General features: G+C 41.2%; 1 protein-coding gene across 5 annotated transcripts in view; it reads right to left on the bottom strand.

Moving 5' to 3' along the window:
* zfh1 (Zn finger homeodomain 1) overlaps nt 1-15,454 on the bottom strand; it is a 230,205-nt gene that overhangs the window by 142,624 nt on the left and 72,127 nt on the right. The window contains exon 1 of one of the 5 annotated variants that reach the window (XM_088034822.1): nt 3,919-3,994. The exons of 3 other annotated variants lie outside the window; for them this stretch is intronic. In XM_088034822.1, coding sequence (XP_087890948.1) covers nt 3,919-3,958 — 40 coding nt within the window. In that variant the 5' untranslated portion in view covers nt 3,959-3,994. Of the gene's footprint in view, nt 1-3,918; nt 3,995-15,454 lie in introns of those variants that run through there. One more of the 5 variants, XM_088034826.1, reaches the window with a different exon arrangement.

Genomic DNA, 15,454 nt, shown 5'->3' with positions numbered 1-15,454 from the left:
AATTGGATCGAAATTACGTCCGAGTATTTACAACAACATGCGAACTTTTATCAATCCAATGGCCTCAACAAGAGAAAAACCGAAGAATTACGGTGCAACTTGGAAACATCGACGATTTATAACACATTCGTACTATCAAAGACAAATTACAAAGTAATTTTCAAAGTTTGGACATTTTTGATTGTGCACGTGTCTTTCGTCTCTTGTGTGTGCTTTTTCTTGTTTGTTGGGTTGGCAGCAGCGTTGACGGATGCCGAGTTAAAAAAAGCGAAATTGAGACGTATTGTGTGAAATTTAGGATGACGTAAGTGAATGTGACAAGACGGAGGGAATCTATTAGGGAAGAGCTTTCGGTTAGCGAGTCCATTTATACCTGTCGGAGAGGCAGGTGTACCACAACACCTGACACCGAAGAGGCGGCCAATGGACGACGAAAAACACGACGTGAGACAACGCACTTTCTCAAACTGTCGGAGGGGGATACTTAATGGAAGGTTAAAAATGACCGAACGATTTTTTAACCAATTCCCCGTATGGTTCGGCAGGAATGTAAACTTTTCCTGCTAATCAACCTTCTCCTTCTCTCCTCAGCAGGGCTCTTTGTGGCTGCAGTAAATGAAGTAATCTGTTTAGCCATCGTTCCACAAGGTAGCTTCAGGCCCAAAGTCCCTCACGTCATCAAAGACTCGCGACACGACCTGAACTCGATTTTAAATCGCAAAAAAAGCAACGTAATCCATAACGCGCCGTAATTTACGACGTTCCGTAAAAGCAACAAACTATTAATAATGCAGCAGAAACCCCCGTTACGTGTAAATTACACTCTTAATTAACTATAAACTTTAAGAAACCGAAAGATAAATGATGCGGTGTTAAAATAACGAGCGGACCCCCGCGACTTGATGCCACAATACGAAAATAAACGTGTAAATGTAGGATTTCCGCGAAGTGCAACGATTCGTTTTAAACCACCTTTGTTCGGGAGTTTTTCTGTCACGCTTAAAGGTAATTCGAAACGTACACTTCGAGTTTACGTTCTGATATTAGAGAATGATGAATTGTGGCAAGTTGGATCGAAGCCAAAAATGCTATTTGCAAATTTTCTCGGTACGTACTATTTCTGCCCGATCAAAAATCGCCGCACAGAGTTGTTAATTGTTGCTAAACAAAGTGAAAATTCCTGCCACTTCCTTTCTTTTTTTTGGCTCCGGTTTTCGTCGCCAAACCGAAAGTGAAACCTCACCCTTTCCAGCGTCACTTTTATTGCATTTACGCTCTAATAAAAGTCTCATTATTTGCAATGTTTATTACAATTGCTTAATAGTCCGCTATAAATCCAAATTCGTGCGGGTGAAAGCCACATCCAGAGCTGAGCACACGCCACATAAAGGCGCTCCTTATTTGATTAAATGAATAATTTAATTGCTTAAACGAAGCCGCTTTGCGGAAACTGAAGTCAACCGACGCTCTTTATAGAAGCTTTGGAAAATGCTAATTAGGTAATAAGGTAACCTTTGCTGCATTACTGATGTTATTCGAGCTCCGCCATTTTGCCGGATGCTGTTGATCTAGAGGGCCGAGATTTTGCAGGAACGACCTAATCTACTGAATATACAGGTGCGTCGCGTCGATCCAATTTCCAATCTTTAAGTAACGACATGTGACTATTCCTTCAATGAAAAAAAATTCCCTAAAAATCTTCAAAGAATCTAAGACACTAAGTTTTAAGCGAATCTTCAAAGCACCCCCAATAAATCTTCCAAACAATCTCCAAAGCACTCTGGAATGTGTGCAGTGTCTAAACTTCATTTTCCTGCAAAGGATTTTTTATAGGCGCCTTTAAAATATGGCGCCGTATTGGTCATTTATCAACAGACCGATTTGCACAATGCTGATTTTTTTAACAATTCCTGCAGGTATCAAGCCCTTGAACTTTTCCACAATTTACCCCAAAGAATCCAGCAGGAATTGAAAAATTGTTTTTAGACCTTCACTAACGACAATTTACTTTACAATAACAAGTTTAATCGCAATAAATTCCTGCCCTTTAACACAATTCCTGCTAATACAATTTGTAAATACGCGTAGGGGAAGAGCGTAAATTTCTTCAGCAGGAACTTGAAAATTCAGTGTCAAAACTCCAGCAGCAGGAATTTAGATTCGTTTGTCCTACAATTAGATTTTCGATAACATCAGTTTACTTTCCAATAATAAATTCCTGCAGTTTAACACTTTAATCTCGAACAATTCCTGCTAATATGAAAAGCGTGAATTTCAACAGAAAAGCTTAAAGTGTAAACTGAAACAGCACCGTAGCAGGAATTTAAGGTAAAGAGCGCCTTTATATTTCTGCATAAATGCCAATGCATTCTCCAAAGCACTCTGGAATGTGTGTGTACAGTATCTAAACTTAATTTTTCCTGCAATATATTTTATAAGCGCCGTGGTTCGTCATCCTGCAGTTCGATTTACTTATCGCTAATTCCTGCAATTCCTGTTAAATGTTATGTATCTAATTTTTCTCTAAATTCCTGCAGGTTTCAGGTCAGAAAACTTTTTTTCAATTTCCTTCCAGCAGAAATTAAAAAGTTTTTTTAGGCCTTCGATAACGTCAAATTTCTTTAGTATAACAAGTTTAATCGCAATGTATTCCTGCCTCTAACACAATTCCTGCTAATACAATTTGTAAATAAGCGTATCGGAAAAGCATGAATTTCAGCAGCAGGAAGACTTGCAATAAGACTTTCGATCAGTTTACTTTCCAATAACAAGTCTTTTCGAGATAAATTCCTGCATTTTAACACTTTAATCTCGAACAATTCCTGCTAATATGAAAAAAACGTGAATTTCAACAAGAAGGCTTAAAAGTGTAAACTGAAACAGGAATTTAAGGTAAAGAGCGCCCTTATATTCCTGCATAAATGCCCATGCATTCTCCAAACCACTCTGGAATGTGTCTGTACCTACAGTTTATCTAAATTTAATTTTTCCTGCAATGGTTTTTTTATAGGCGTCATGGTTGGTCATTCCGCAGTTCGATTTACATATCGCTAATTCCTGCAATTCCGTTAAATGTCATTTTTCGAAATTTTCACTAAATTCCTGCAGGTCTCAAGTCCCTGAATTTTTCTACAATTAGTCCCATAAATGTCCTTCAATTTCTGCCACGCTCTTATCAAAAATCCAGCAGGAATTGAGAATTCTTTTTCGACCTTCGATTTTCTTTACAATAACAAGTTTAATCGCAATAAATTCCTGCCCTTTAACACAATTGCTGCTAATACAATTTGTAAATAAGTGTAGGGGAAGAGCGTAAATTTCAGCAGCAGGAATACTAACAATAAGATTTTCGATCAGTTTACTTTCCAATAACAAGTCTAATCGCGATAAATTCCTGCACTTTAACACTTTAATCACAAACAATTCCTGCTAATATGTAAAGAGGCGTAGGAGATGAGTGTGAATTTCAGCAGATAATTTTTCTCTGTTGGTCTACAGGTAGTAAAACGTATCATCCACCCATGACGTAATAACCTCCCCTTCTCCCCTACTTTATTACCCGAATCAGAGATATAATTTTAACGCTATTTGCTCATTGTCCGTCGCAACATAAACCTTAATCAACGTCAAACTATAATTAATTTTATCTAATAGGTATTTTCTCGGCGCCAAGAGTTTTTATACGTCGTCATATTGAAACACTAGAGACTAATGGAGATTTATGTAGGTGATTTCTGGGTTATTATTCAATAAATTACCGCCGGTTATAATGAACAGGCTCCTTAATTAGTCCCGAACCTGATACGGCGCTACGGACATTGCCCAGTTACGGCCACTTGATTAGTTTAATTTGTATCTGGACGATATATCGAACGCCGCCTCCAAAGGGTCGTTGTAGTAAAAAAAAACCTACTTTACCTAGTAAGATCCGGCGGATATTCGCTTGTTTGTAACGCATCGCGTTGACGAGAGAAAAAAGGTCACCAGCACAGGTCAAGACCACAAATAATACTAACTAGTCAAATGAGATACAGGAGCGAAGAGTGATAAGAGAGGAAATGTTATCGGTTCTTATTCATTAGAAATGTTGATGGGCATTTTGTGATAGTGGGAATTAACCTAATTTCAAGATTATTTACGGCGGAGATAACGAGGTCGGAGGAGGAGGAAAAAACACCTTCGGGCGCTCAAGATGGCGATGGAGCGCCATTTCGGAAAACTCGTCCATGAACCAGTTTGCTCGTCAGCGATGCGAAGATCCCACTGTATTTTTCCATCTTGAAGAGGTTAAGCAAAACAGTGTTCTCATTGTTCGTCGCAACATTGTACAGACACGTCGTGAGCGAGTATCTATTGATTGGTACAGGGCAGATTGCAATCACTTCTAAATTGGATTGGAGCTTTGAAGGGGGAAACAAGGTACCCGGTGACTGGCAGATGGCAGACGAGGGTTACTTGAGGTGGGATACAATGCATATGCATCCAGACAAAGAGCAGTGTTTAATTCCACCCCAACAGAACACCTCGTGCCAGATGTGACCGCGTGGACTCACCGACTATTCCATTTAGTTTTAGTGGCTATTATGCCTCCGGCCAATGTACTCAGGTGTTGAGTCCGTTCAGGATTAAATCACACAAGGTGCACTAGGACCAGGAGCAACAAAGGGAACAATTGGCGAGAGGAACAGAGCTGATTACTTTGATAAACGGACCATTAATCATCTGTGGGGGGATTTTTTATGCAGGAGGAATTGCAACAACTCGCGGAAACCTGAGAATTTCTTCAGGGTAACGACCGCGGAAAGTTCATTCATGAAGCCCACAATGAAGAGGATAAAGGTGAAGCTCATGAATGATGCGACCGTGATCCTACCTATGCCCGTAATCAATCATCATGGCTTTATCCTTCAGTTTACTCCATTGAAGCGAGCAATTAGCAGATGCATGTCACGCGCCACGGAGACGTTATCCAGAAACATGCGATTTTACGACAGAGATACCATCAAATGGGACCGTGATTTATAAGAAAATCAAATGGAGATGCCGGGAGACACAACTTGAGTGGCAATTGATTTTATCTGCGGTTTTAGTATTGTCGGAATTGGCAACGACGTCGTCTTCATTTGACGCAGAGTGTCCAGGAGCCCTTGGGGAGCCGTTCCCGCGCTCCCCCGCCGAGGGTAGAAAAATTGGGTGACCACTGCTTTATTAGAGTTGTTGATAAGCCGAAATCAATTCCTGCTGGAATATGTTTCTAGCAGGAATTCGTTATTTAAATCTGGCGTCGCTGATGGCTCGTGTTGTTTGATGAAGAAACCCTCGCTTCTCACCTTATCAGCAGGAATTGAAATTCCTCGTGTAAAGTTGGCCAGGGAGCAGTTGAGCGGATGGATATCATTCGCATTTCTCGCAGGGCGGTTTCCACTCAGTTGCTTTCTTCATTACCTTGGTCTATCAGAGTCCCACAGCGTAAAGTCTTATCTCGTGGCCGTTTACCTTCAATGCTGTGCTACCTCGGCACTAATCCTCGTGCGTCCAGCGTTCTGTTCCGGCCTGTAATTCCTGCTATCACGTTCTGCCAGACTCTCCTTCACACTTGGTTGACCGCCGGTCTCGCTCACGTTACGTGCTCGAATAGGTAGGTCCGATATCCACACACGGGATTATTCCAGCAGGACCGGACTCGCAACAACTCCGGAAAAACCGGAAAATACAATTTTATCAACAGTCGAACAGATTCGTCTAATCAATTCGAGCAGGCGAGCCTTTAATGACAGTTATCGTAGAGTTATACCCCCGTAAAGTTAATCGCAGAGAAGTGACCGTCGACTGGAAGACCGCGAGATGGGAAAGTTATGTCGACGCAGGTTAAACGGATTATTCTCGCCAGGACCGGGATTCGTTCCCGTTACAGGTTTACGAGCGGGCCTCGACATGCTCTCCAAGACCCGAAGATCAAACACACATCTTCGGCGGACTCCAGGATTAAGGATTAAAGTGGACGGAGACGAGATCGTTTAACTTTAAGCTCCGTAAAGTTTACTGCGCGGAATCAATGGCCAAAGCTGGGATTAGAAACGGGACCGGGGAGGGCCACCTCGTTCACCTATAACTTTCCAAAGGGAAACTCCTCAACCTATAAGCGACCAAAAACACAAAACTTTAAAGCCACTTGACATTTTCAAGATTTTCAAGAAAAAATTGTTATTTGTGTACCAAAGCCAAAAAGTATTTCTTTTTTGGCCGAATCAATTTTTAATAGCCGAGTTGATAGCTGAGCCCAGAATGAAGGCGAGAGCAAAATGGCACTTTTATCATTAAATTTACAAGTTAAATAATTTTTATTTATGATTTATTGATTTAATCATTTATAACAACTGAATAATTGAAAATATTTATGAATCGTTCAGAAAAGTTCATATTTTTTTTATTTACGTTTGCAATTTCAGCGTGTGTAGCTTCACAATTTGTATGAATTAGGTTTGATGGGCTATTTGATGTTGTTGCAGCAGCACTGCTAGAAAATTGGGGGTAATGTCAGTATCTTGACGTAATATGCAAAATTATGGATAGATGCCGCCACCGTAGATCGGCCAAAAATGTTTGCGGCCAGAAACGACTTACTTTAAGGCCGCTTTTGAGGCCTAAAAATCCCATTTTCAGTTTAAATCGCCAAAAAAAATCCTTTTTAACCCCCAAAATCGCACCGATCAAGCTAGAAATTCCAGCCCACTCCGGGCGTTTCGCGCGTACGAATTCGGAATTCCTGCTAAACTAGCTTTAAAATGAACTCAACTTTACGATCGTAACAATGACTATTATTATTACTATTATTATTATTATTCTGTGACGGAACACCGATGTTCGAACATCAGGTACAAGTTCTAATAAGTGGTCGAGGCGAGTGACGCCTTGCGGCGGTGCCTGGAAGTGTGGAAATTACCTCATTTATTAGGTAAGGGTTGCGACCCCTGGCGCTGACACCTCTCCTTTGCACCTGCTGCAGACTATTATTGAGTTTGAACAGAAGACACGCAGAACCGGCGTCACGATTTTCGGATGGGTTAGGACCCACATCGTTAATGTTCGACGCTGGGACAGTTTACGGGCGTCGCGGCGTCTGAACTCGGTGTTTTAGAACGAAGGGACGTTCTGTACTCAAAACGAAATGGGTCATAAATGTAGGTGTAGATGTCGAGATTACGGTCCTGCAGTCGTTTGCAGGAAGTGTCAGAGCGGCGTGTTGCCATCTTGAAGGAAGCACTGTTCAGCGGTCAAGATGATAGCCAGTCATGTGCGACGACATACGAATTTCACTTTAGCACCGGGGGCGGCGCGGTTGGGGCAACCATGATTATTAAGCGCCATAAATAAGAACACAAGTGGGGGCGGTAATTGTACTACAAACTTAACTAATTTTTCTAATCCTAGAATCAATTAAACGATAATTTCGCGGCCAATTCAATTTTCCCGCCTTGTGCTGTTAAAATCCCGCCTCCGAGCAATTAAAGAGAATTTACGAGGCGCATCTTTATTATTTTAGTAATAATTTTATTGCGTTGGCTCACCTGACGGAATGAGATGTTCAGTTTTATGGTGAGTGATAATAATAGAGCTGTTCGCACAATGGCGGCTATTTGCGTCGCGACGACCGCCGTCTCAGGTGATACCACGTGAAAGCCGCTTAATTAGTTTGTGTCAAAGCAACAGACGACCGGTGTCACTCACAGATGAAGGCGGCTGTCGCCGAAACCACAGAAACGATCGTTATTATGCCAAAACGAAAAATACACCCGACAACCAATAAAAGAGTCGCGTTCGGATCACGTGCAGCACCTTGCACCAATCAAAGAGACAATTTCAGATCACGCGACACAACCGCACCAGCGTCTTATTATAAAGTTAAACAAGCAATCCAGATTCCCTGAGTGTGTTTTTTTATTCTTCGAGCGTGCAAAGCCATCTAGATTGGTGTGGGACCTGGAGGCTTCGAGGTGTTCGTTTCCGTTTCCTGTCGCTGTTTATACCGGTCGGACCGACGCCGAGCACCGGTGAGACGGTCAAAGCCAACGTGATGCGAGACATCCTTTCATGTCACGTTCAGATAAAACCGGTGATTAATGACCGCCGGTTTATCAAAATGAGATTTTTCTACGGCCAAACAAGAAAACGCTCCAACGACGGATGTATGAAGTCGGGATTAGACCGGGGAATGCGTTTAGTGGGGGGCGGCAGACAGGTGGGAGATAATAAATGGAGAAAAAAGAAAAGTTAATTCCGCGGAAAAATGATGTGAGTAGAATTGGTGGTCAGGTGACGCGGAGCGGTGACAATCATTGGCTGGGGGAGTGCCACGTGACGGGAATGGAGGCTGGTGATTGGATATTTTTTCGAAAGTTGTTGTTTGAGTAGGATTTTGCGTTCCGGGCGGTTTGAAACGTCCGGGATTATTTGCACATGGCTTATTAAAGGTTCATTTATATACGGAACAATTTAGTGTAAAGTCTGCATACAATGTATGAGAGTCCGACGGAAATTAAGTGCACAAATATTCCGGTTGCAAAATAACGAGGCAAGTATGTGTGTGGTGTGTGTACTTAGGAACTATTTACGACAAGTTAAAGTTGCAGTGTTCTGTAACAAATAACTCGAAAGCACGAAGCCCTCAATTATATTTAGAATGATTTTCTGACGGTGTTTCTATGCATACTAAGTAGTGGCAATAAATAATTTATGTCGGCACGAACATACTTGATAAATAAAACATCGCGTTAAGGGCGCGTGTGCACTAATCTTTCCATGTTTCACCCTGTAACTTTCAAAGCTTAAGTACGAAGTTGATTCGCTTTTAACCGTTTGCAATTTGTTAATTCGTCGCAGGATTATCAGTCAGCGTAATCGAATTAGTAAGAGGTCGAGTTTCATACGCAACAACGGGATTGGATTTTGGAAAAAATTTCGCCAAACTTACTTAGCGTAATGAAGATGCTAACTCAATTTCAAACTCGAATTTGCCTATACAGGGGAACGCATTAATGAGAAAGAATAAGTTAGTAGGTGTATTAGCCGAGCTAAAGTAAAAGTTTGTGGAGCGAGTCCGGGTCGCCTACCTATCACTTACCATGCAAATTAAATAATTACAAAGTAGGTAGTACACAGGATGATACATTTACTTCGGGATGATGCTCAAAGCACCTTCGCGGCTAATATCAGCTAGGGGCTCCAACTTTTATAATTATCGGGCTTTACCAACTTTCTTATAAATATTTTAATCATTTTTTTGCCGTCGAAGCAACAACTTGGGAGAGGCGACGCTAATTGCGATGGTAAACAGCTTCCGAACATCGATCGCCAAAGGAAAACTTCACAATTTACACACAAAACTAACTGCAGCGAAGATTGACAGCTCACCTCACCAAAAGCTCTCGACAAAACCACAGACCTTACAAAGCTCTAACTATCAATGATAGTTGTGACGAAATATTGCAACTCCTCCTTGGCCATCACAACAGTAGAACCTCGATTATCCCGACAAATTGTTGCAGGGGTCATCCGGATAACAGAATATATGAAAAACCACAAAAAATAATGCAAAACTTGGATTATTATAAAAGTTAAACATGTAAATACAAATATTGTATGTATAAGTTTTTGTTTTGAATACTTTGTAATTGTTGTTTGATAGGTACAACTTTTCTCTTTGGCACGCATTTTTATTGGCGTGAGACCAGTAACCAGTTTTTTTTTCAAATCTGTGATTCGGATAATCGAGGTTCTACTGTAGTTAAAATAAATATTTGATAGTTTCTATGTTATTCAGCTTTATTTTTCTCGAGTATTATGAAATTTTTCCGCTTTTCGTAATATTTAAAGCCGCCCCCACAAACCGGTCGCGCTTTCCCAAGCTTCTAATGGGCCTTCGTCCAAATATTTTGACAAAACTATAAAGGTGGCGGCACACAATGCTAATTTACTTAGAACGTCTCGGAAAAAGCTCCTCCACCTCTGCCCCCTTCCCGCCGCCGCTCGTTCTATTTTCCGCCTTACATTTATTACAGAATGAGTGATTGTTTACGAAAGGAACATCAACTGCCTTTCATGAGGAAAGATGTGCACTTAACCTGGAGTCTCTAGCGTCCTGTGAAAAATGGAGCACTTGCCCAGCGACGCCACAAATCAAAACAAAAATATTTCGCCCGCTTAAAGTCGTTATTCATTTTTATAGTTGACCCGACGTAAAGTAACCATCACTAGTTACTCGAGTGATGGTTATGCAATAATAACCGTTGATTAAGACCTCGCATCTGCCACCTCCCGCCGCCCCCGTTCCCAGATGACCCTTCAACCCTCGAACAATTGCAATAACGCTCACTTGATTGCCGGAGGCTGTGCTGCGGTGGTCGTGAGAACCGCGCTCCACCTGGCCTCATCAAAGTAGGCACGTGGGGCCCCGAATCAGGGCACGTGATCAATTCAATGGTAAGTATCGGCGCTGATTGACCGATGAAAAGCCCGAGGTGATGCACAATACCGGTGATTATAGAAGGCCGTGTGCGGATTTTTGTTTATCTAAGGTCTTTCCACCGGGAAATCACTAAAGGGGGCTTATTGAAATCAGAGGCGAGGCGGGGGGATGAGGGGTTTAATGGTTTCATTTATTTTTCGTTTAAAGAGATCGGGACGGGGCTAATTTAGATGAGAAACGAAAAAAAAAACATAAATTACCCAGTTTGACTATCATTCGCGCGAAATTATAGTTGAAGCTATACACCTCTAGTTCCGTTATTTTTGGTGCCAGCATCTGTCTTTCTAGCTTTTAATCCCAATGCCCGATCAATCCCTTTGACAGACCGGTGTGCCCCCCTACCCCACTCTCCCCTAGCTTTACATTGCGGTCCACATCGGTTTTGTTTAAAACTCACCTCGCTTCGAGCACTATTGATTGTTTACATCGCTTACCTATATTGAAACAGTGATTCAAGGGTAGTTTTATGAACGTTCCTGACGAGACCGGAATCACAGCCTCCGGCGAAAGGGATTGATGCAGATCTTTGGACTCGGGGAAGTCCCGAAGTGGTCGTCCTCGTTACTTTTGTTCTGTTGCATGCATTGTACGTGGCCGTTATTTTTTTTTTCGTTCTTTGTCCACCGTTCACGCTTCACCTATACTTTCCACCGTTATTGTTTACTGTTTCGACGATAAATCATCCGGAAAACGCCCAAGGATGTGTAAACTGGAAGCCGGTTACAACGTGAACCGAGCTTAATTACGACTCTAAATTACGCACCAAAATAATTGCTCTAGGTGGATATGGTGAGATATTAGCAGGGAGTTTTGCCGAGATATTGTTTCCATTCGCGGAACATCACCGGTGGCGGTTTGATGAAGGATTTTTGTTTGAGCGGCGCGCGGGGGCGGCCGGCTACCAGCACGCGGCAAGAACAGAAACCATACCCAACTATAAGACTAGAAAAAAATTATTTTTGCTTTAAACCGCGGCACACCTCATTTTATTCGCCCCCCTGGAACCGATACATCTTCCCCATTGAAAATCCCCCATCCGTCGCGACGTCCACCCTAAACCTTTTGAAAAACCACCCCCTCCCCCTGGCGTCCACCCTTATCACGGTCCGACGACCGTTGGTCGAAAAAGGCGTGGAAACAATCAAGCCATAAATCAGTATTTCTATTTGTTTTCGTGTCGCAAGTTGGAATCCGAGCAGTGGAGCTATCTGTCGGAGGACGCCCGAAGTAGAGATAAGAGACGGCTAGTCAGGCAACGGTAAACGGAACTGGCCGCCTGCGTTTCCGCCGGAAGAGCATCCTATGTGCACCGGAGACCACCGCAGGGGGTGACTTAGTGACTACCAACAAATCAATTCTTGGACGGGAAAAAAATCGATGAAAGATAAAATTTTTATCGGTTTTGTTTGGCGTGTCAGAGATGTGATGATAATAGTAACTAATAATGTTAAAAGTTTTGCAAACGAGCCAATATCGACCAATAAAATTTTTCTTGGCACCATCTTTCTTCATTATCATTTGATTATTTTGGCAAGTGGGAGCCAATAAATGACGCAGATCCGCAATACGATTAAATTCATAACAAGTTGCAGAAATATAGACACTTACGCAGGAGGCGTCGGAATCATGGCCAACTCACCTGCAACAAAAAGAAAAAAAAATTAGACCAAGCTAGCGCAGCGAGTTACACAAATAGTCATGTAGCGACCTCTGTCACTCATATATCGTTTCCAACAAAAAGTGACATGGAAAAACAACGAGGAAAAATGTTTGCACCGTTACGAAAATTTTAATTTTCCACGACATAATTTATCTTCTTTTGCAAAACTCCTGTCAATTTGCCTGTCATCTCTAATACATCAAGGTGAGAGACGTGAAGAAACGTGACTAAAATTAATACGACGTCGAAGTGAATCGGGACTGGCGGCGGCGACGGCGGCAAGTAATTTCATGAATAAACAAAAAAATATATATTTACATGAGATTCAGGCGTGAAAAATAAGTGCAGGAATTTCGAAGGATTTCGACGAGGGTACGAAGGATGTGGAAAGGGTAGAGGGTGATACTTTGGGAAAAATTAAAAGAGAAAAGTTTTGTTCTTAGTTGGAGGCATTTGGGAAGTAATGTTGAAATGAGCAGCAGGAAATCGGAGGGGTTTAGGGACAAATTGACACGGACTGGGTTTAAGACATTAGTCCCTTTTCTGTCCTTTTTTTAAGAGGTGTCAAACTTTCAGGTTTCCACCTGTCACTCCAGAGAAAGAAAAATGTTTGGAAGGCCACTAAATTTCAATTGAAAAATGATCAAGTCATATACAAGGTGTTTATAAATGTTTCTAGCATCAAGGGTAGCATGAAATGTCAAAGACATTTGCCGCTCATTACAAATGTGGATTTAGACTTTTCAGCTGACATTTGCTTTTTTCATGGAACTAGCTTGTCCAAGGCCTTCTTTGTTTCACAGCATAACAAATAAGCAATTCCAAATTAATATCTAACGCCACGAAAAAGCGAGATCTACAGAATTCCGAGGGCCACCTAGTATTTGACTAAATTTAGCCCACTGATCTGAAAGGCTGAAAGTCCAACTTTGACGTAACGGTCAAATATTTCAATTCGAATCACCTAGATTTGACTGACTTTAAACAAACTAATCGGAGAGAACATGGGAACAGGGCTACCAACGTGTAAAAAAATCAAAGCCTGCTAAGATTTTTATGGCTGTTATAGTAGAATCAGGGGTGATTTTTGGTGTTAAAAAAATAGCTTTTTCGCCATGCGTGTCCCATAAAGGTGAATATTCCCCGATTGAATCCTAAATTCCCGTTAGACGCTTATAAAACCCTCTTTCACCTCCATCTCCGTTGATAATGATTTCACCTTAACCGCGATCGGCAATATGCCCGTCGAAATAAACGAGTTTATAGTGAGTTTTTTCGTCGGAATACTCCATTACCAATATAAATTCCCCAATTTGGTTCCCTTACCCTAAACGAGTATGGAAATCCAGTGTGTGCTAGCAAAGCTGCCACTAATCCCATCAGGGGAAATGCGCCCACCTCGAGCACATTGTAGGAGTTCGGTCGGCGTGCATAGGCAGATTACGAATTCTGATTAAGGTAGGCGCACACAATGCGCTAAAAAGGATGATACGGTTATTTTTACGTGGTCTCATTCATACCGGACCAGAATTGATTTCAGGATTTTGTGTTGTTGGGCGCTGACGTGAGCCGAATGGATTCACGTCGAGTGATATTTTTATCGTAAGTGGTTTTATAAGATTGAGGCAGGGGAATTTTTCGATTTCGCTCTAATTAATCCGCAGGAATTGTCAAAGGAATTCTTTTATGTACGTTTCATTATCAAGCAAAAGGAATTGAAGGTAAGTTCAAATTGTTAAGGTAAATTTCTCACCCTCGTCCCGGATCTCATTAGGAACGCCAAGAGGGTTTCCAGGTTTCATTTACCTTCCATTTTTCAGTGCGTTCCGGACGATAAAATAATTAACACACACCGCTGTTCCGGACGAATTAATTTCTTCACAGCGCTGAGATTTATATTTCCACCGAAAAGATTTCGTTTTACCACCATTTTCTAACATTCCAAGCCCTTCTCTTTCTCATCATCAAAGGGCAACAAATACGCAATAATTTATTCGTTATCGCGTTGTTCTTATTGTTTAAAAATAACGTAAACTGTTGCAATTCCAATTCCTGAACTGATAACCTCATTCTACACCTTTTCATCACATGTTGTCCTCACCTCATGTGCGTCAATCCGTGTCAAAGGTCATCCCACATTATCTTAGTCACTTTAATTCCAACAAATGAAAATATCTGAATAATAAATGGGACGTTACATTCGTGCAAAAATAAGACGTCTTATCACCGCTGCCGGAAACGTCGCGATAACGTCCATAATTAGCCCAAATCGCGTTAAAATCCCACTATTAATAACCGTCCCTTTTACAAATTGAAAATAAAAAAATCCCACCCCCGCACACCGAAGGTAAATCTCATTTTCTCAGTTTTATTACGAGACATTGTTTTTGACGTTCGCATTAAAAAAGCGTCTGGGTCCCGTGTTAAGGTGCTAATGTTTTCACTTTGCGTTTATAAGAGGAGACGCTCAGGAAATTAAATTTTGCTTGTAAAGAAATAAGGTGAGGTGTTCTTTCTGCCAGTGACGGTCTGAGTGACGCTCCTAATGGAAGAGCAGATGGTGTGAATGAGCAATTCGGTTTTAATTTTCGCAGGTGGAATACTGCAAGCAGAACTCTCCAGCTTTGCCGTCATTCATAGGGAAATTCGTTTTTTAATGTTCACGAGAATTCAGGAAAATCTCTGCCGCGATTTTATTTCATATTCCTGCTATTGTACGGATTGTATTAACGGATTTTTGCGACCGAACGAACCGTGCAAACTCTTTAAGTTTATTCATTTGGTAATTTCTTAGTTACAAAGTTGGTAGTGGTTCATAATCGTAACAAAAGATTACTTGCACTACAATATTGTCCAATTCCTGAGCACTAAATTTGAAAAAACAAAAACTGAGATTCATTAATTTTGCAATTACTAAAAATGACTTTAATTACTCAAAAATTCACTTGATCTGACAATAAAAGCGAGAATGACTCAAAAAGTCCATACAATATAAAAATTGCATTTTTCAATAATTGAGAATGGGCTAAGAAGAAACTGAGAATGCTTAACAATATGAGACTACAATGTAAATTTTTATTTGCTGAACGAACCAAAAGTTTTAACAGTTCTTCTATTAGATTCCGCAACTTTGGCAATTTCCATGCACAAACGCTAAAATTCGGTGCTGTTACTACTTTAGACTTGTCTATCAACTGTACAAAATTATAAAATTTTTGTAAAGAAACAGAATTTTTAGACTTTTCTGCTTCGGAGCGATCTAAAAATTT

This window comes from Gnatocerus cornutus, chromosome 4 (assembly GCF_029298725.1).
Source record: "Gnatocerus cornutus isolate USDA-ARS CGAHR chromosome 4, icGnaCorn1.1, whole genome shotgun sequence".
Lineage (NCBI taxonomy): Eukaryota > Metazoa > Arthropoda > Insecta > Coleoptera > Tenebrionidae > Gnatocerus > Gnatocerus cornutus.
This window is presented reverse-complemented; position numbering and strand designations above follow the sequence as displayed.